This window comes from Acanthochromis polyacanthus, chromosome 23, assembly GCF_021347895.1.
Source record: "Acanthochromis polyacanthus isolate Apoly-LR-REF ecotype Palm Island chromosome 23, KAUST_Apoly_ChrSc, whole genome shotgun sequence".
Lineage (NCBI taxonomy): Eukaryota > Metazoa > Chordata > Actinopteri > Pomacentridae > Acanthochromis > Acanthochromis polyacanthus.
In genome coordinates this window covers 14,270,686-14,292,554 of record NC_067135.1, presented here as the reverse complement: position 1 = coordinate 14,292,554, position 21,869 = coordinate 14,270,686, and the positions used below count along the sequence as shown (strand labels likewise).

General features: G+C 38.4%; 3 protein-coding genes across 6 annotated transcripts in view; 1 reads left to right on the top strand and 2 right to left on the bottom strand.

Annotated features, from left to right (window-relative positions):
- clcn3 (chloride channel 3) overlaps positions 1-10,042 on the bottom strand; it is a 48,257-nt gene extending 38,215 nt beyond the window's left edge. The window contains exons 1-2 of one of the 4 annotated variants that reach the window (XM_022202181.2): positions 9,799-10,042; positions 1,751-1,932 (exon numbers count right to left, since the gene is read on the bottom strand). In XM_022202181.2, the coding sequence (XP_022057873.1) occupies positions 1,751-1,913 (163 nt within the window). In that variant the 5' untranslated portion in view covers positions 1,914-1,932; positions 9,799-10,042. The remainder of the gene's footprint in view (positions 1-1,750; positions 1,933-9,798) is intronic. The other 3 variants (XM_022202184.2, XM_022202183.2, XM_022202185.2) reach the window with 3 other exon arrangements.
- A 2,824-nt stretch (positions 10,043-12,866) lies between these two features.
- nit1 (nitrilase 1) lies at positions 12,867-16,229 on the bottom strand. Its single transcript, XM_022202188.2, has 6 exons — positions 16,015-16,229; positions 15,381-15,614; positions 14,820-14,923; positions 14,543-14,679; positions 13,997-14,122; positions 12,867-13,910 (listed from the first exon to the last, which is right to left on the bottom strand). Exons 1-6 carry the CDS (start codon positions 16,101-16,103, stop codon positions 13,644-13,646), a joined length of 957 nt encoding a protein of 318 aa, XP_022057880.1. The 5' UTR covers positions 16,104-16,229; the 3' UTR covers positions 12,867-13,643.
- Positions 16,230-17,228: 999 nt separating this feature from the next.
- Positions 17,229-20,576, top strand: pfdn2 (prefoldin subunit 2). The gene is given in 5 exon segments (XM_022202189.2): positions 17,229-17,367; positions 18,573-18,661; positions 19,052-19,113; positions 19,116-19,174; positions 19,388-20,576. Coding segments are annotated over 5 exon segments (537 nt in total). The 5' UTR covers positions 17,229-17,232; the 3' UTR covers positions 19,580-20,576.
- The last annotated feature ends 1,293 nt before the right edge of the window (positions 20,577-21,869 follow it).

Sequence of the window (21,869 nt, the reverse complement as noted above, 5' to 3'; positions counted from 1 at the left end):
ACTTTTTGCAGACTTTAGTTCTCTTTCTTCACTCAGAGAGCAGCAAATCTTCAGTGTAGAGGCATTCTAATTAAATACAAGCCGTTCTTATTTGAAGAGCCGAGCTCAGCCGACACCTTTGACACAATCCTCAGCATGTGCATTTTCGGTTTGATCAGCTGCGAGTAAACGCTAAAAAAAAAAAAAAGAGGGGAAACGAGAGAAATCGGCATATTTACTCAGACTAGGAAGAGCAAACAGGATGTAGCGGATCGGATGTCGATGGGACAGAAATATCAGTTAGCATGCTACTGAGCCACTGAATGAATGAGAAACAGGTGACTTCATTCTGAGCTGAAATGATAAGTATGACTAGAATTACATGACCTGGCAGCCTTACAAACAGCAGCACGGGAGTAAAACCATGAATGACGTATTGACTGTAGCTTATCATCTAACCCGACAAAAACATCCGGCAGTCCAACGTACTCTTATAATAAACTTGCAGTGTCTCATTTGTACACAACACTCAACCTAAGCTGTTCTATTTTTATCCTGCAATATATCATTGCAAAGAGGCTCTGCCACGTGTCTGTATTTTTACTAACACCTATGTTTCACAGCTACTTGACAGGAAAATCCACACAAGTCAAAACACAGAACAGAGGAGAAACAAAGACCAAGGCCGAAGCGCGCACAAAAGTGTTAATAACGCCACAAAACAGACCGCAGGAAACAGGAAGACAGAACACTGAAGAGGTGATCAGGTCAAGATCATCCACATAAACAGGATAGCAAAATAAAGGAGGGGAGAGAGCGGGCAAAACTATTAAACTGTGCAAAGTTTAGTCATAGTTACAAACTAAACATCAATCACTATAAGATGAGTAAGATGTACAAGACAACAAAACTAATGATTGTAGAAGAAAAACTGAAATAATAATGAAAAAATATGGGGATCCTTAGAGAATCTCACAAATGGTTACAAAGCGATTAATAATTTATTGACGTTTAGACAATACAAAGAAGGAAGAATGAAAATTTAATTAGATTAAATTTCAAATTGATAATAAATAACTAAATAAAACAAGAAATATACAGATATATTACCAAAAATTGGGGATTTTTTAAAATCAATGTGATAATTTACCTCAAACCATAGTAATAATAATAAAAGCTTTTCAATCAAAAAAGTGTTAACTTTTAGCTTTTGTTGCCATTTTTTTATTCCCCAAATGAAGCTCTTACTGCTTGAGATGTGGCTGTATATTTAGATATTCTTACGAGCTGATTACAAGGAAGTGACTTTGACTCTCTAGTAAACATTTCCTTTTCTTTTAGATGTTAGTTAACATGATAATAACCATTTGTGAGGTTCTGTGAATCAAAATGGGAGCCTGAATGTGATGCTGAACGGAAAGTTTCTCCACAAGACAGCATGTAGAGCAGCTGATGGTTCTGGATCGAGATGAGGAGGCACACATGAACGCACACACACTTCTCGGCTTCAGCAGCGAGCTGACTCACAACCGCAGCATTTCTCTGCTTTGTATGGCCAACAGCGAACCAGAAGATAAACTCCATTCTGGATCGGACGGGTGTTGCAACAGAAAGGTCGGGGCACAATGGGAAGCTCACTGAGAGTTCAAGGAAAGGTTGGAGTTTGAGGGTCATCAAGCCTGGGACATGAAGGGGGGAAGCTCAAGACGTCCAGACTTTGACAAATCAACCTGGTGGGGTGAAGAATTTGGAGGTTTCCCAAACTCCCTACCTGGGGAGGCAGCATCCCCATCCAGCAGGTTGTCGTCCTCGGTGGTGTGGAAGTCCATGATGACGCCGGCTCCATCCAGCAGCTCCTCGTCGCTGCTCGCGCTGGCGATGCTGTTGTAGCTGTTCCTGCAGTAGCCTCTGTGGTACAGCTGCTCCGACTCCATTTAGCAACGCGCCAGTACCCTGGATGATAAGGAGGGAGGGAGGAAGGGGAGTGGTGGAGATATACATACTGTGTTGTGAGGAGGCTAGATTACAGAGTCTACAAGGTGAAGTGATCTAGCAGCTACACAGAAGAGCAGGGAGGGTTGTTAATGTGCATATTGACTCACAGGTAAACAGCAAAGACAGGAGAGCACACAACAGGTCAGACGCACACACACACATATATATATATATATACTGTATATAGTCCGACAAACTCAGTTTTGTTGCCAGTTAAACAGACAACTGACACAACCAGGAGATAGATCTCAGGCCAGCAATACAATCTACAGCTAATGATGTGGTTACATTCATTTATTTTATCCATCTTGTACATTTCTGTAAAGGTAGCCTGAAAAATCCACACAGAAATGGAAACAGCAAAAGTACACAAGAAGTGCCCCCAAAGACTTCAGAGTGTCCCCATATATGTCACACAATTAACCTTTCCATCCCAGGCTTAGAAAAGGTCTACCATATCATTTTACAATATAGATGAATGATGATGAAAGAGAGCCCTGCATGTTTGTGAAAAGGCAGAATGATTGAAAAGAAACAATTCGGCGCATAACCAGAAGAGCAAGAAGTACAAGTAAATCACATTCAGCCTTTAACTGTAGTTCAGATGATGAAAATGTAAGTAGTCAAATATTTACAGGATATAGCACCACATTTTTACCCCAGAATAAGCAACACTTCAGTGTAAAAATGTTGGAAAAAATGGTATACATGTGTATGGCAGTTTTGGGCATTTTTGTAAACTAAATAATGAAAGACATTTAACTTTCTTTTTCATGCTTTATGGGATTATAGCTTTGTCACACAGCATAAAAGACATTTCTGACTCCTTTCCACTTCTGGCCATAGTTGTGTTATTTCCACAGAGGTGCAGCATTTTATATATACAGTGAGTCTGGAGGGTTAAAATAAACCCACTGGTCTAACAGGGTAAATGTATCTACTACTCAGAGTAACTGCAGTTTATTTGACTTCTTTTCGGCAACACTGCATATAAATAAGAATGAATCTTTTTAACCTTTATTTCCATTTCTGTATTTGTTTCTTCCTTTCAGACAGTACTTACAATTTTAAATCAAGACATTTGGCGTGGAGTATGTAACAAATCAAAATCGCTTCATTTCTGCAAAGTACAGAGATGTATTTATAGAGTGAGGGATTAAAATGACACATGGACATCCGCTCTACAATGAGAGGATGATTACGATAATATTCCTGCAGCACAGAGGGAGCAGAGCAGCATCACCACGCACCACATCTCCTGCTCTCACACCACGCCCCCCTGTGGAGCAACCTAGAAACTACAGCACAATCTGAAGCTACAAACGTGACCAGCGGCGTGACAGACGTGACCTAAAATGATCCTCACCAGGCAGCGCACAATGACAGCCCAAAGACGGACGAAAATTAAAGATAACCTGGAGATATTTATGGGCGCATCAGCCTCAAGACATGATGAGTCACGAAGTAATAATGAAAAGGAGAGACATGGAGTTCAGTAGGAAGACTTTTAATGTGTTGCTGTAGCCTCACTGATTTTCATTAATCCCTCAGAGGATGACAGGCGACTCCACATTTGTCTAACATCTCAGCACCCTCCATGTCTGTCCTGATAGTTTACACTCTCCACTGTCTTTAAAGATTATTTTTTGGCAGAGAAATAAAGGAAATGCAGTGGAATGACATGCAGTAAAGGTGTGGTCCATCAATGAATCAACCCAGAGGCTCACTGCTGAAGGCATCTGCACCTGTGTTGCATGCACACTAACAAATTGGCTATCGGGTCGCCCCACGCTTTTTATTTTATCTTGATTTTTCTTTGCTGCAGAGTGCCAGGGACCTTTAAAGTGACATTCGGAAAAGGCAACAATGACAGAAAGTGAAGAAGAGAAAAAGTAGGAGTCAGCTTAATTGATTTAGCAAGAAGATTTCTCCAAAAGTGTGAAATGTGCTTCCCTAAACAAATCATCTTTTTATCCACTGGACAAAACTGCTTTGCGTTTTCTATACAAGGATGGATTTTAACGTGGAAAACAAACCGAGGCATAAAACTGATGTCATTGGGCTAAAACTGTCAAACGTTTTCAGCCACATACATGGTGAAACAGTAGGTGTGATGGGGGTACAGCAGGAAGTACAATAAGCTTAATCAGCTCTGATTGTGCAATTGATTTCTGTGTTGCAGCAAAAGAAGATAATTAACTTTCTCAGCACTGTTTTTTCACACTTCTGTTCATTTAAGTACTTGCAGTTTGTTGGTTGCAGTCAAAGAGCAAAAATCCTGACTGCAACCATCAATTTTCTTCCAGTTTTTTGCTGTATTGAGTCCGGCTAGAAAACTCTTCAGTTTCACAAGAAAAATCAAAGTCAGCACAGCTACCTTTTCCTTGCTCTTGCATGTCAGAGCACAAAATGAACCTTTGTCCCTTCCTCTCCTTTTAAAAAATGATTTACTGGCATTTTTGTCTTTATTGGGTACAACCAAATAAATGTAGATTGGGATCAAGAGGAAAGAGGAAGCTCATGACCTGCACCAGAAGCCTCTGGCCAGAATCAAATCAAGATTGTTGCAATTATGTGGTACACACCATAATCATTTGTCCATCAGGATATCTGTAAATTTGAACCACTCACAGTTTGTGGATCCCTTAGAGTCATGGTTAGTGGTAAAAACATGTTTTTAAAGTTTTAGTTTATAGCAAACAGTGATCTACTCTGTCATGCCTTCGATCATAGACAAAAAGTGTATAAATAAAACTGAAAATACCAGATACAACAGGACTCCGCATTTAATAACCCTCTTTTCATTTAAAAAGCGACAAATCAACTTTTAGATTTACTTGTTGCATTTTTGAAGTCCCCTACCAATCATCTCAAAACAGAGTTTAACAAGTAACACAACCATTACGTCAACCAGTTCCCCTGGTTTACAGTAGCATATACCATAAACCAACATTCTTATCAGGACCTCCTATGTTAGTGTTTCACCGTGTGTGCTAACAGAGTGCATGTAATTGCATCGCTGGTTCTAAACTATTTCAAACTTGAGCTAATGAAGGTCAAATTACTAACCATCCCATTTAAAAAGTGACTTCAAACAGTGTCTACATAATGAGTTGCAGTAAAAATCACTCATCTCTACCAAATAAATGCTGACACTTGTTATGACAGGGACAATACACCCCAGCCCGAGCCGTCCCGACCCAAAGCCTTCTGCAAACGCCGACAGTGAAACTGTGTAGCAGTAATCCACACTCTACAACATGAGGCAAAGAGGAAAGAGAGACTTTCCCTGAGCCAACAATCACACTCATTCACTAGATAGGACTTCCCTTTGAGCTATATCAAATCAGCGTGGCCAGGAAATTCAATTCAGCTTGTTTGCAGAGCCAACCCTGAGGCAGAGATCTTCTAGGTGCTTTTTGACCTAGTTAAAAGAAGAATGGTCACATTTAACTGAACCTTCTTCACTTCCTTCATCTATTTGGTTTGGATTCAAACTAAGCTTTTGTGGCAATTCTGACATTTAAAAGAAACACACACTTTAACACATCAGGGATGCTTACAAATTAGAGAGAGTAACTAAAAAGCATGTTAAAGATGTGCATTTATCTTTTTAGTCAGAAGCATCTAATATCAAACCAACTGTGCTGCTGTGGACTGCTTTAATTAGAGTTGTCAATTTTTCTTCTATTCCTCTCTGCTGGTGAAACTTGATAGCTGTAATTACGACAGTCTGCAGTGTACTTGTTCACGTTTCCCCTCGTTCTTTGCAACAGAAATCAAAACAGTAATTATGCCAGAGAGACTGGATTGTGTAGATAATTGAGGAGCTTCGACCCAACGAGTCAGATTTCCTCTCGCCGTTGGAGAATGTGGACAAATGCGGCGGGGGATGAGCGTGTGCGACGCCCGATAACAGCAACGAGCGAACAAAATGTTGCAGGTTTTGCTGATGTTATACAACTAGCTGAGCGGCGAGGGTCTTTATCTGCCTCCAGCTGGTCACTATGGAGGTGTTGCCCAGGCGACTGTTGCCGAGACATGACTCAGCGTTTTGCCCTCCCTCTAACCGTCAGGCTCACACCTCCTCCGTCGACGTGGCCGATACCTTGACACGCATATCCTTCAAAAGACAGCAGCCAGTCGATATATGGATCGCTATGTAGCAAAACATCCAACGTGCAGCAGATCCAACACAGCATGGAGCTTTCTCTCGTCACAGTTAGCTGCACTTCAACAGCATGGAGCCAGATGTACAGACTGCTTCACTGACACTAACTTAAGTTATGAAGTCAAACAGCCAGGAAACAATACTTGCACATATAGTTTATGGAGGAAAACATTCCAATTTCATGAATTCAACAAGAAAGTCTCCCCATGATAATCAGGTACACAAAGTTGTTATCTATTTGAGTAGATATAACTAATAAACATCAATTTTCAATAAAAATCTTGAGAAAAATTTAATTGATAGCATATATAATGAATTACTTTGTCTAACCAGCTGTCAAAGTTACTTGTAACACATAAAATAAATTGTATATCCACATTAAATAATCAGATAATATTTGCATTACTTGTGTTTAAATAATACTTCAATGTTGAAAACTGCATTAAGTTTAAAATTTCTCCTAATTTCTTGTTGTGTTCATGATGAACTGACACCAGAATAATACAGGTGCTGTTTGCAGTATGAAAACCAGTGATTCCATAACTAAAGACACTTATACTGAAGTTCTTTTTTTCTTTTCAGTTTAACCTAGACAACTCTGAAAAGTGTTTTTTCTTCTTTTTTTTATGTAAAAGAACAAAATGAGCCTTGAGACATAAAATGTTGAGATTTGAGAAAACCTCCAAGATTAATATCCGTATCAGCCTCACTCATGTTCTAACTCACAATATAAAAATTAGCAGATTCTAGTTAAAGTCTCATAAATGTGAAGATTAGTTTGCTTGTCTGTTTTATTATTCTAAAAACAAAAAAAAAGACATTTTTGGGTGGCTGATCACACCCCGTACACAAACTGAACTTAAGATTTGCAAAATAACAAAAAATTACACAATTCCTTAATTAATCTTAAAATATGTATTACACGTTTGGATTTAATATGCATGTATGTGCTTTGAGTTTGTGCTATGTTTGCATGAGTCTTACAGTCTGTGAAGGAACAAGACCTGCCATGTACATCATTTAAATCACCAGTCATTCAAAACTATATTACCAGTCAATAAATGCTGCTGTTTCAAGGAGAGTTTCTGTCCTTTTCTAACTGAAGCAACACAGGAAGTTTCTAGTTACAAATGCATTCTAAAAATTGAATCATACATGTTCTATCTGACATATCGGTGAAGTAGAAGAATTACAACCAGTTATGTAAACCTTCGGTGTGTGACTACTACCTACGAGGGTGTATCGGCTGTCAGTTTCGCTCAGCCCATGCCAGTCTGAGAAAATTATTTCACTTGGCAGGCAGTGAATTTGTGAAATCTGGAATACCCATTGTGATTTCACTTAAATGTCTCAATTTTCTGACATTTTATATCATTGATCAGCCAGTAGACACAAGATTCACTTCAAACCAGATGTCGTTTTTGTTGCTGAGACACACAAGGAAGTGAAAGCCAAGACAATGATTTAGCAACTTTCAGCAGTTGTTGTCGTCGCTGCATTGTGTAATCTGACCTTCTACGTCCCGACAAACTACAAGAAAACTGTTAGCGATCGTACAGACTGCACTATATGTGACATAAAAAGGAAGAAACAATTAAATGAGATGTCATGAATGTCTGTTGTGAATGAAACTCAAAAGCCATGCTTAATGGAAAGGAAGCAAGCCCTCCAGACAGACATAACACAATCAGGAGCTCGGATTAACCCGACGGGGAAAGCAAATCTAATACGGAGTTGCAGTGTCTTTGGTCTGACCTGTCTGGAGCCGCCAGGTCGAAAAAGTAAGACAGAGATTCTGCTTTGACAAACTGTTTGCTAATCATAAATCACAAATTTACAACAGCATACCTGAACACAGAAGGACGGGAGAAGAGCAGGAAATAATTAACTTGAGTTTATGTTTAACACTCAGGGCTATTTTTAATGTCAAGGACATCTTGTAAACAAAACCACGACCAATCCAAGCACAATTTCTCTGATCACAATATGCTTAACGTGCTGACGAGTAGTGCTGCAATGCTTTGCAGATTTGAAAGAAATTTGGAAATTGATTATCAAGTCCAGCCTTTCACAAACCAAATTAAATGCACATTCCAGCTTATAAAGGGTATGCATTTATTTTGTTTTCAGTGTTTTTAGTCGTTATGACATGACTCTCCTGACTCTCCTTCAACCAAACAAGCAACTTGATAATATCCAATCTTCAAAATGCAACAGTTTATGGGCATTTTATACAGAAAACAGCCAAGTGTTTAATCAAGAGATTCTTCTACTGAGTTACAATCTATTAATTACGAGATGCATTATTATACTATCTTGTGCTGTCACAAAATTAAATAGGATGCAAAGAAACTCTTGGCAATTAATAAATAATCATTTAATCGTGTAGAGATTGTAATGTTGTTATAAAATGTTATTGCAAATTGAATATTTTGGGACAAGACATGATTCAACTGTCTTTTAAGTTGATTTCTAGCTGAAGAAATGACATTATAGTTTACTTAGTCAATGTCAGTGGACACATGACAAATGGCACTGATAATTTACTGTAAAAAAACAACAACAACACAGGTAGCCAATTATTTGTATCTAGCTGAATTGTTATTGCCAGAAAGGTATGACTGCAATGAACACTTGGTTTCATTACTGACTGGTAAGTGATTAAAAGTGGTGAAAAGTGACCACATTTACACAAAAAGCAGCATATATTCACTTTTGAAAAGCTTAAATTTGTGAATTTGTGGTGCTTATGCTTGAAAAAGGACAAAACTAAAGAATAAATTGTCAAATTAGTTCCTGTTTATCAATAAATCCACTACTCAGCTGATCACACCAGCTGTACATTAAGTCAGTGGAACTTTATGATTATGTAGAACCACTTTCAGTCCTATGTAGCCAGAATGCATGACTCAATCTATAAAAAATATGCTCGGCTGATGTTAAATGCAGTGTCATTTTGCACAAGAAACACTGATAGAGAAGAGTGAGTGCATCCTGCAGCCAAACTTTTTGAACTCTGTGGTTGTCTTCTACAGTAAGTTACATGCTCCTACAGGTTGTAATACGAGTGTAAAATGAGAAAAAACATCCTTTTAAGCATCTAATCTCACCAAGTGGTTTCCTAACAAAGTACTGCAAACACAAGACGGATGTTTTCTCAGGACTAATGCTGAAAACCAACCATGATACAGCCAGCAATGAGTCCTTTCTAGCAGCCACACGCCGAGCACTGAGCGGTGCTTTCACGTTGAATGTGCATTACGTGCTGAAAATGTCCGGAAAATAGCCACAGCAACAGGGACTGTAACGTTCAGCAGTCTGGACCATGCAGCTGCACTTTCCCCCAGCTGCAGCCGAGGGCCCAAGTCCACGAAATGATCCACAAAATCCACTCAAGACACAAGCTAACCGTGAATTTCCTACTCAACTCACACAAACACCGAGCAGGTTAGCCTCCACGGCTAAGCTAGCAAACTAGCTGGCACCTGTTCGGCGGCGTGAAGAATGAACCTGAGTTCATAACATTTGATAGCGACAGGAGGAAGGATGGATGTAAAGAAGGATGGATGGCCTCGGATGGTGAAATCTCCATTCACACACACTCAGCTAAGCTTCACATCAGCAGCCCGCGACACACAAACGGAGCCACGTACCTTCCTGATGCCTCGATTCCAGCTCGGACACAACAATTCATCGTTTTCCCCGAGTTGAAGCAGCGATTCGGTTTCCTACACGGTGGGATTTGACATTCTCCTCATCATGATGGTGTTTTCTTTTTTCAGTCCTATTCCTGTGTCAGTGACGTTCACTTCCTGTACCATCCTACCAGCAGCAACAGCAGCAGCTCCCACCCACAGTCCCACATAGTAAAACGGCCTGGAAAGAGAAACAGCTGATCAATTATTCATCCTCTCACTGCAATCAGACTGCTGGAGGAGAAAAGACAATGGAGTCACAACCTAGAAATTACCAGAAGCATCATTGTACTCGGTGTACTGTGTTGTGCTGGAACAGTTTGTTAAAAAAAAATCAATTAGGATGCACACAAAATTCACAGGCTATTAATCCTGCAGAACACTAGTTGCAGCTTTTACATATTGCATAAAATCAAGTCAAGCCTTTATATAGCACGTTTGAAAACATCTATGTTAACCACATGTGCTGTTAAAAGACATGCACAACAAAAAAATATGTCTAAATATGTTTAAAATCTCATTTCTGTTCTGTTTGAAATGGGCTAAATTTAGTCAGCTGTGCACAAAAAAACTTTTCGTTCTGTTCAAGTGGTGACAATTTCTCAACCACCACGTTAATCCACACTCTTGTTAGGTGTGGTTTGAAAGGACAATGGTCAGATCGTGTCCAAACACTCCTTCAACCAGCTATAAAAGGTGCAGCTTTATTTTATTCTATATGAATCACTGCCACAGATGACAACAGAAACACAAGAATCGACTGTTGGCTGTTAGGGTCGTATCCAGACATTTGAATGTCCACAACTCCACCAATATCTACGAAATCCCTGATGTATGTACCTAACATGATCCTGTCGCCCAAAATGTTCACCAACTTCCATAAGTCCTTCAGAGAGAGTCGTGTAATTTTCCACAAAAGGCAGAGATGACCCTTATTAGCTCAATGCGTTGCAGATTTGTGACTATTTATTGACTCTCGATCTGATTATCTTTCCAATACAATGCATACCTGGTGGTTTCATAACATCCACTGTGTAGAAGCGATGCCATATTTTGGAACAACAAATACTTATTAACCTATGTAAAAAAAAAAAAAAGAATGAATAGAATTTAACTAACAATTACTTGTAGTATGTATTATACTTTTTTTTAAATTTATTCTGTTCAGTATAAATGTAAAATACAAAAATTTTGAAAAAACAACCAAAAGCCATTGAGATGTCTGGTTGGGTGTGTCTGAAATGTGTGTTTTTTGTATATATTTTATATTATGTAACTTTTAGTTTTTTTGTTCTTTTTTGACTTGGCGTCTGCTTTCTTTTAAGATTGCATTTACTTTCATTCCACAGGTTGGAACGACAGTGAAGATCTTGAATTGAATTTAGGTGTTTCTTTAAAATCTCAGTAGACCATTTTTTTGTAAGAGGAAGGCTATTTCAAATACACACACAGTGGCACAGTGAACAGCAGTTGTTCTGAGAACCTAAGAGGCCCAGAGGTTGAGACAGAGCACAGAAGTTCTGAAATGTACCCAGGTGCCTACTCATGTATGCCTTTATCTACTAATCTATTTTTACAGGTTTTCAGGTCTGGTTGTGGAGGCAGTAGGGTATTCTAGACACTCTCTTCCCAGCAATGTTTCCCAGTTCAAGTTCCTGGGAATACCTTGGTGAGGCATGTAATCCTTCCAGCCATTTCTGGGTCTACCTCAGGGTCTCCTTCCAACTGGATGTACACTAGCAGTATAAAGTTTGGACACACCTTCTCATTCAATGTTTTTATTTACTTATTTTGTCCATTGTAGATTAATACTGAAGACATCAAAACTATAAAAGAATACATATGGAATTATGTTGTAAACAAAAAAGTGTGAATATTCAGTATAAATCTACAATGTAGAAAATAATACAAATAAATAAAAAGCACTGAATGAGAAGGTGTGTCCAAACTTTCGAACAGTAGTGTACCTATAAAAACGTCCAAAGGAAAACACCCAGAAAGCATACTAACCAGAAACCACCTCAGCTGGCTTCTTTCACCATGAAGCAGCAGTGTCTCTATTTCTCCACAAAAAAGTGCAATTAAGACAACAATTTAACAAAAAAAGAATAGTCGTCATAATCATTCAAGGGGTAGATAATAAACTGATGACTAAAAGAAAATAAAACATGATTTGAAACCAATTTTTGATTAAATAATTTGTATTTATACGTTTGGTCGCTTTGCTTAAAAACCTTAAATAACACCACTTCTAACATCGCTGCAACAGTATTTGGCAATACTTGGATTAAAGTGTGAGTGAATCTAGCCCTGTGCAACATCACTTTGCTATGAAGGGATGAGATAAAAAGTTGATGACAAAATAAAACAGAGAACTCCTGGGATTTCCAGTTAGCCTAGCTGCATAGACATGGTACTAAAATGAGTTGTGAACACCGAAACTTTCTCAGTTCTGGACTTATCAGTGATGTCTGTCTGCCTATCTGTCTTACAGCTCCACATGGAAAAGAATTACCAGAGGATGTGAAAACAGACAGAAAGAGATACAGGAGGATTGGCAATCAACTAAAAAATAAAAAATAAATAAAAAAATCAGTGGAAACACAGCTGCAGCAGTAATCAGAATGTACTGAGCCATAGTACTGATAATCAGCGCTACCGTGGTCCTCTTGAAATGGCACCACAAACTGTGCACTTCATGTACAATCTAGCTCTGAAAAAGGGACGGGCAAGTGCTTCATACACGACACAGAAGTAATCAGGAGAAATCGGGGTTTCTGTAACAGCTCAGACAGTGCAGAGGAAGTTGCATAACATGAACCTCTATGAACGGCATTAAAAAAAGAATACCTTTGCTTGGTCTTCAGCACAAAAAGGTGAAAACTACAAACTGTCCGAGTATGTTGCCTGAATTTAACCTAATGGAATAAATTTGGTGTGTTTTATAGAGAAAGATAGAGCAACATAACACATGAAACCCACATGAAATCACAGGAAAAAAGTGAACAAGAAGAGGAGCCAAAAGATGCATAATTAGATGTTTGAGTTTATCCTATAATCTTTCTGCACATTAGTATGTAATTTAATAAATGGAAGATCATACAGGTGCATTTTTTTCACAACTCTTCAATATGACATGTTGATTTATCATCAGTAATACACCTAGAACAAAATGTTTCACTGCAAGTCATTGTCATTTCCTCCATTCTAACTGCCCAATAGTACCATCTATTGATCAGTGTGAGTAAGATCATTCACAGGCTCTTTTGGGACGACTTGAGCTCATTTCCTTGACTAATGAACCGATAAAAGGCTGTGGAAATTAAATTATGTCCTACAGTGATGACAGTATGACTCAAAATTTAAAAAACAGGCTACAGCTGAGGATTTTTCCCTCAGCCTCAATCACAAGCAGTGACCTGCAGTTCTACTTGAATCTCTTCTGGAGCAGAACAACCGCTTCATGTTGGAACATTTCCAATATTTATTGATTACTAATTTCAAAAGGAGGCATGCTTCTTTCCTCACAGTAAACTATTGTTTTTATTATCTTAGCCTGGAGTCTCTGTTATTTTGAAGACTGTTTTCTGGCATTTTGCCTTAAAGAGCGGTGCTTCTGATCAGACAAGCTGAAAGTGATTACTCCTTTGAGGAATTCTGTGCATTCATTAATTCACTACCTCATTCAGCTTGGCTCCTCTGCAAGACAGTAATTAAAGACAACATCTTGTTTAGTTTGAGTCACGCTGTATTCCTCCCAGCCAATGTGTTTTTTGTGATGCGAAGCTTTAACTTCATTATGCTCATGTTTGAGCCAGACTGTGGTAGAAAGCAGTGTCTCTGCGGTGCTGTTGGACCGGCATGTTCCTCCTGGTTCTGCTAATTTTCTCCAGGTCCACCTCCACCAGCACCATGCCAGGCTTCTCCCCTCCACAGTCACTCAGCACTTCCCCCCACGGGTCCACCGCCAGGGCGTGGCCGTATGACGAGCGCTTCTCATGGTGCTGGCCGACCTGCGCCGCTGCCAGGATGAAGCACTGGGTCTCGATTGCCCGTGCACGGAGTAACACCTGAGAATAAATGTATTTTAAGTGCATTACAGAAATTCAGGTTTACAGCTTATGGTAATGTTGTTGTCTACAATGACTCATCCCACCTCCCAGTGAGCAGCTCCTGTTGCTACAGTGAAAGCTGACGGGTATGTCAAGATCTCGGCTCCGTGCCTTTGCAGAGCTAGTGATAACTCAGGGAATCTTAGATCGTAGCAGATGCCCAAGCCGACCTGTATTAAAAAACATCAAAAGTTCTATATGGTCATTGTTCTAAAAACAACAAGAAGCACAGCATCTCCAGCACTGCAACAAATAAGCTGCAATAAAATACATAGGCTTTAACAGAAATCTAAAATGCTAAAAATAACAATAAATACTTCTACAGTGCACATTGTATACGTGAGTCAGTCACAGTGCAGTTCTATTAACAATAAAAGGGTCAGTAGAAACACAGAGGATGTCAGCAATCCTTAGTGTGAAGCTACTCTAGCGATACCCATAGAGGATCAGAAACATGGCTAGAAATGTCCTCTTCATAGACAAATACAGCTGTATACTGTTGAACACTGTAAGTGGAATCCTCTGGTTTTGACTCCTTGAATACACTGCATTTAACAGGTAACTTTTTAAAATATCTTATGAAATGAGACCTTGCCGATTGGAGTTTGGACTGGAGGCATGAGCGAAGGTCCAGGGATGGTGAAGGCACTTTCTTTGAGTGACACCCCTTTTTCAGGCAGTTCCACATCAAACAAATGGGATTTCCTGTAGACTGAAATGATGTCACCTGGGGGTAAAAAGACAGTGTGTCGGTGTGAATACTGAGTAATTTGTGTACCAAAAGAAAAAAAATAAACTTTTTGGTCTTGAAAAGCCTTTAATAAGCTTGAGAATGACTTTGGATCTTTTTAATTCAGTGACCACTACCTTTATCATTAATTATGATGTGACTGTTGAAGATTCGTCGGTCAGTCTCCCAGTCATGTCCTCGTTCATGAAATCCTCCAAGAGACAACCACACATCCAACTTCCTGTAACAAACCGGGGTTAAAATGCATACAGGAATTCTAAGCAATCTATAATCAATCTTTTTCAAAAATCTCATTTACAACTTTACTGCGACGGCACCAAGTTTTGTGAAATAATTTAGAATTGTCTAAGAGTAATCTGTCCTGCTTTCTGCCAACAACCTACTGCAAAATAGCTGGCAGGACTTAAACTTTTTGGCTAATTTGGCAAAGCGCAGTTGTTAAGATCAACTTCAGCTCAAACAAACATTACATCTCTCAAAAAGAGACACATAAAATATAGCAAAACAGCAACCATATAAAATGCACCTTCAGAACAAAAACAAAAAAACAAGAACAAAAGTTGCTGTCAAAATGTTCATCTTTCCGTGTGTTTCACTGCTGGTGTTAGACATTACACTAACTTTTACAACATTTCAAAAACACTCCTTAGAACTGAGACAGAAACTTGTTTGTCCACCTGGCCAGCTGAGCGTATCTTGAGATGGTGTCTCCTGTCAGACTCTCTGACAGTGACAGCGTCTCCTCTCTGCTGGATCCAATGTAGTCAAAAGCCTCAGGCAGGAAGATCATGGCAGCCCCTTGCTCCTTGGCTTCCTCCACCAGCTGCTTACAGACAGAGAAGTTGGCCTCTTTGTCTGGAGTAGCAGTCATCTGACAGACTGCAGCCAGCGGGTGAGAAGAGCTGGACATCCTGTGAGAAGAGAGAGATTGTTATTAAATTCTGGACCAAGAGACATATCAGGTCAACCATAGTTGATTATTAACTGCACTAGTTGCTCTGCTATAAACGTATTGGATGAAAGTGTACAACTTTGCACTCATGGAGATCTTTCTGAGATTTGAACATTTAGATAATCTAATTCAAATGTAATGTCTGACATAAAATCACCACAAATCTGTCAGCATTATACTTAATGTCCCTGTACCAAATGTTGATAATTACATAAAAAGGCACTTTTTTGCAGACATTATCTTAACTGTACAAAATAATTTAAAAAACACAATACACTTGTTGATTTCTAGAATAAATTCAAAGGTACAGCTAGCTATTACTTGTAAAACACATTCTCTTGTTTCAATGACAAACATACCTGTTTTGCAGCTTGATCTTTTCTCTGAAAGCTGGGAGAGGAGCCAGATTTCTTGCAGCTGATCCCAGAATGCACCTGATGGTGAACATTGGTCCCAGACAAAGTTACCTTCTCTCTTTAATCCATGTTCGTATCACATTAACGATTGTCTCAGTGTTCAGCTCAGTCCTTCACAGCAGGAACACAGGCTTTATTCTTCTTCTATGCTGGTAATCAGTGGCTACAAACCAGGAAGAAGTACATCACCTCCACCTACTGGGCAGTACTTATATTGCGTTATTGGCAAGGCGTATTTTTCAAACATAAACTGTATTGAAATATTTTAGCAACTTAGAGGATTGGATATATCAAGAGCCTTAAAGGTTTTAGGGTTGATAGGAGGGTTTGGATGTACTGTTGGATGACATACTTTAAAATTGGTAACAGTTGTGTTTGTAAAAATGCAAGTTGCTCTTTGAAGGATATACAATTTTGATGAGATCATAATAAGCAATATATGAATCTACATCACTAAAAATAGCGCCAACACTAGTATTAATGCCACAAAGAATATGTATTAAATTACCACTTCAAAGTAATCTTTCCATATATAAGGTCTTCTCCAGGTGTAACTGGGAGGCGGTAATTTAATAAATGTTTTTGGGAGCATTAGTAGTGAGTGGTATTAAAAATCCTAAATTTGTTCCTGGAGATTTTGAATGTTTCTCATTCACAAATGAGCTGTCATTACAAAAGTCTTTCAGTATTTTTCTGGATCAAGGACAATCAGGAGTTGAGTGAAATTTCAATTGACTTAGTTCGAAATTTGTTGGACAGAAATTAGATACAGAATGACAAAAAAGAGTGTAAAATAAAATATTTTTTCAAGTCATTGGAAAAAGAAAAATGTTCAAGTCCTATGACAATTTTTTTCTTAGTTTTTCTAACCAACAATATGAAAATCATCGCCATGTCGAGCATGTTTGCTTTTAGAGTAAATACAGTAGAGAAGGTAAAAGACCTTTTAGGAAACTGTTTTGGCACCTTTTTTGATTTGCTTCTTGTGAAAATGTCATGCTTATTGAGAAAGCAACCTTAAGTATTTTGTGGTCCTGCATCAATAACATACATCTAAAAAAACACAATATGTATTTACAATGTTTATCTTTATAATATTTAAAAAAAGGAGTAGCCAAAAATAAATTCTGCGCTGGGTTGCATTTGCACACAGGCAATCACATGAACCAGCTCTGCACGTCTGTCTGGGGTCCTTCTCAGCAACACCCTTCCAAGATGGCAGCCAACAGTAGCAGCACGGGTAGCAAATCCAGCAACAGCGCCGGTGGAAAACAGTCCGGCCCGACAGCTGAACAGGTACCTGCACCTCCACCTCGGCCTGCTTTGGTCGGTAAACTCCTTGTTTTTGTTTTTCAGCCGGATCAGGTGAAGCTAAAGCCGCCAGTCTGACTCCCAGCTAGCCAAAGCTAACGCTAGCTTCCCCATCGCCATCACTCGGCCATCATTCTGCTTTCTCACCACAAAACGGAACAGTACAATCAGCTAAAGAGAAACCTTACATGTAATGAGCTTTTATGAAGACTTGGTCGCAGTTCTGGGCTTCTGGCTGATAGATGAATGACATTCAGTTGCATCTAAATGCACACACCCATGTAAAGGGATGGTTTGGTTTGGTATATGGATCTGCCCACTTAAATTAGCTGCATGACAGTAAGAGAAGCTATTTTTTTACCACTGAGGACCACCCAACCCCACTTTACAAACGTGTAGACACTAAAAAGTCCTTAACTATTCAGATTATTTCCCCATAATTTAAAGTAGTAGATTCGCTGTGCAATAATCTGTCACAAAAATCCTGCAATCAGAATGCAACTTGTATAACAATAGAGATCTGTTTTAATCATAATATACTAAAACGAGGTAAAAACCAAACATTATTGTAATTTCCAATTTGATTAGTTATTTCATAGATTAACCAATTAACATTGTTTTCTACTAAAAGTGGTTGCATGGTATGGCTGCAGCTAAATGTTGGTAGTGTTGGTCGGTAAGGGAGAATAATGTATTGCAATAAAATGCTTATATCAGTCTATTGATAAATATTATTATGAACATTTTTATGACTTAAAAAAGGTTTACTTTGAATTGAGAAACCTTACTTTACATTTCACCGCCTACTTATGATAAGTAATAGTTTTAATGTTTATACAACAATTAAAACTGCACACAAATAAATGAATTTGTGCACATAAAGAAAAATAAGGATAAAAGAATAACCAACTTTACACACATTAAATAAACAAAGCAAGAATACATAGCATACATACGATAAACTGACAGGAGCCAAGGAGGGGCCACGCTTACAGTTGAACTTTGCATTTTGTTGTGTGTTTTCAAAGCAGCTTGTATGTAATGCTGTTGATGAAGTGTCTATTGCTGCTGCATATTGCTATCGTTTTGTCAACATCACTGTCATGTTACCTACAAATACATGACAGAGTAAAACTAATACTAAGTCTGTGTTTCTGCGGTGTTGCTAAGTGAGTGTTTTTGTGTCACAGGTGGTGGCAACATTTCAGAGGATGCGACAGGAACAACGCAGTATGGCTTCTAAAGCTGCGGAGTTGGAGATGGACATCAACGAGCACAGGTTGGGGGCTGATATTCTCACTTCTAAAGCCTTTTTCATCTTCTCTGCTCATTTCTTACTTGATTAACAGAGATGTTTCCAATTAAAAATAAAATCTCCTGCTGATTTTGCTGTGTCTGCATTAGTCTGCCAAAAATTGAGATTCTAAAAGTTTATAATGTCAAATTTATAACTGATAAGCTGAGTGAATGCTGTAATAAAGGCCGCTTGGTCAAACTTCTGCGTTTTTTCTGACATTTCTGAAATAAATTGGAAAAATTGAAATTAGTCAAATTTGTCCTGAAGCTCTGTGTATACTACCTTTTTTCCTTTGGATATTCCATATTGGGCCTTTGAGATATATTTGAATTAAATATGCTTTAGTTTCTGACATTGCTATTTTCCATTCAGCCTAGTAATTGACACCCTGAGGGAAGTGGATCCTTCGAGGAAATGCTTTCGTCTTGTAGGGGGGTGTTAGTGGAGAGGACGGTAAAAGAAGTTCTACCAGCGTTGGAAACCAACAAAGAACAGGTGATGGATGGCAAAAGGACAACAATTAAACTGGCATTATTTAAAAAACCACACATGCAAACCTTGAGACATACAATAATCAGCATAAAGTGCTTTGGTTTAGTAAGAATGAGTGCCTTCATAAGATGTGTATTTAATGTAAAATAGAAAAATGAAGCATACAACTTGATCTGATTTCTTTTCTAATAATCTTTCGTTTTTCTGTCTTCCCAGATCTCCAAAATAATTGAGTCCATCAACACACAGATGCAGACGAAAGGACGGGAATTAACAGAGTACAGGGAACGCTACAACATCCGGCTGGTAGGGGAAGGTGAATCGGAGGCGCAGGGCCAGTCAGCATCGTCCTCCAGGGACAGCGAAGGAGGCGGATCCAAAAGCGGAGCCGGTGTTTTAGTGTCATAGTTTGTAAGGATGGACGGTGACAGTAGGGCCCTTTGATTTCTGCAGTACTGAAAACATAGTTGGAGTCACAAAATCTGGGTGGAAAATCTGTGCATGGTAACTTTGGATTTGGATATTACTGAATCTTTTGCTAAGCATCTGGTAAACTTTCAGACAACTCAATCTGCAAACATAGAACCTGCTTATGTATGCTCAGTGTGAATGCAAGTGTGTATCAAAATTGAGGTTGTTTGTCTTTTTTTTAAATTGCTGAAATACTGTGGCATTCAACAGTTACATTAAAACTCTTGTATACTTGTTTGAATCTGCTTATGAGCAGAAGACCGTTTCCCTTGTAAGATATAACTGCCAAGGTGGTGAGTACAAAAGTCAAAGTTTAAGAATAATCTGAAACACCAAGACACGCAAGTAGACACAGTTAGAAAATAAGAATTTGATCATTTTAAAGAAAACACACTTCAGCATTTTGTAAACTTTAGATTTTGGATTAACAACTTAAAAACAGGAGGGAATTGTTTTCACGGGGCCCTAATGTAGGTTGTAGTTGATCAAAAAGTTGTCCTTGTGGCAGAAAAGGTCCTGGAAGGCATTTTGACAAAACATGTCTTAAACACGAACACACGATTATACTGTAAACGCATCTCTATAGATAAAAACACACCTGTCAGTTTTATTCAGCCTCCCGCTCTGACAGTTCATTCACCACTAACAAAATTAGCATCACACAAATCATGCAGAAAGATATATTTGCACTCTGAATTCGTAGTTACTGCACACGGTGATGTGAGCAGTGAGTGTTGCCATCACACCTTAATAATAAAGCCCCATCACTGAAAACACAATGGAACTATTCCTTTTGATCTGTGGAACACACCAGAGCTTGGAGTTAGCTGGGGAAATGCCTCCTAGGACCTGATGCACTGTTCAAGCGGTTTATGTGTTGTAAGGACAAAAATGTTTTTGTTAATGGTCATGAATTAAAAATGTCACAATTGTGTTTTGTCGTGTGGTGTCGTCAATTCTTATGGACCTTTTTGGCACACAGCCCAAAAGACCTCTACTAAAATTTACTCTGTATTAAAGCAACATTTCTAGATTTTACTTTTCATGAAAAAAAATAGATGCATTGAAATTCCCTACATGTAACTGTGCTGTTGCTTATTTTATTAAGTGCAGATCTATGAAGTTCCTGCCTCTTTCTCCAAGCACATCAACTCAAAACACTGCTTCGGCATTATGACATGGCAAGTTAGAATTGCACAGTACTTTACTCGTACATGCTTGAACAAAAAAAGACTTGAAAAAAGAAGGAAACTAAATTCCCAATTCTGCAAGTTGATATGATTCGTTCCTCGTTACATATGAAATCCAGAAATTTTGAATTTTGAAGTACACTGCAGTTTCAACATGGAACTGCTTTGTCTTGACTCATGTCTTCTAGCATTAGAAAAACATGCCAACATAAAAATATATTAGTAACTGGAAAGGGTCTTATCCACTGTTCAAAAAGTATTTTTTGAGGAACCCCATTTATATACAATTTTGTGCATGTGTGTAAAAAAAAATGTTTAATTCAATCAGCTGTAAACAGTAAAGCAGGTATTGTACATCGAATTGGGGTTGATCTCTCCAAGATGTGTCTGTACACACTGGTGGCCGATTGCCTTGTTGACATTTTATTTCATTTATTCTGAATGAAATTCTAAATGCAACATCTGATATATTGTTGAATTCAATCCAATATTTTTATTTATTTGATGTTCCAACAAATGGCATCCCTATAACCCCTGGGCATATTTTAGGCATACAGTATGTCCTTCCAGTAACTATCTGGTTTTATCTTTCATATGGGTTCTGTAAAGCGTCTTGAGACAATTTGACTGTAATTGACGCTATATAAATAAAATTGAATTGAATTTTCCTTTCTTAGTCATCTGCAAACATTAAATATAAAACAGGTTAATGCAAAGCTCATAGGTGGACACAAAGAACAGAGGAAATTATGCATGTAAGTATGTTTATATTGTTGTGAAGCACTTTGTAAATGTTTTCAAACCTGCTATATAAATATTGCTGTTTATATTTTTTATTATTAGTCGTACACAGACAGATGTAAAACCAATGAAAAATTAAACTAATTATTATAAGTTTAATTTTCAATTGTTAAATTATTATTATCCTACTTATTATGCATGTTTAATACAGCTGGATACATCTGTCTGCTATGTTCAAACACATAACCAGGCTCCATTACCGGCGGGGAGAAAATGCCACACATAGCCAATAAATT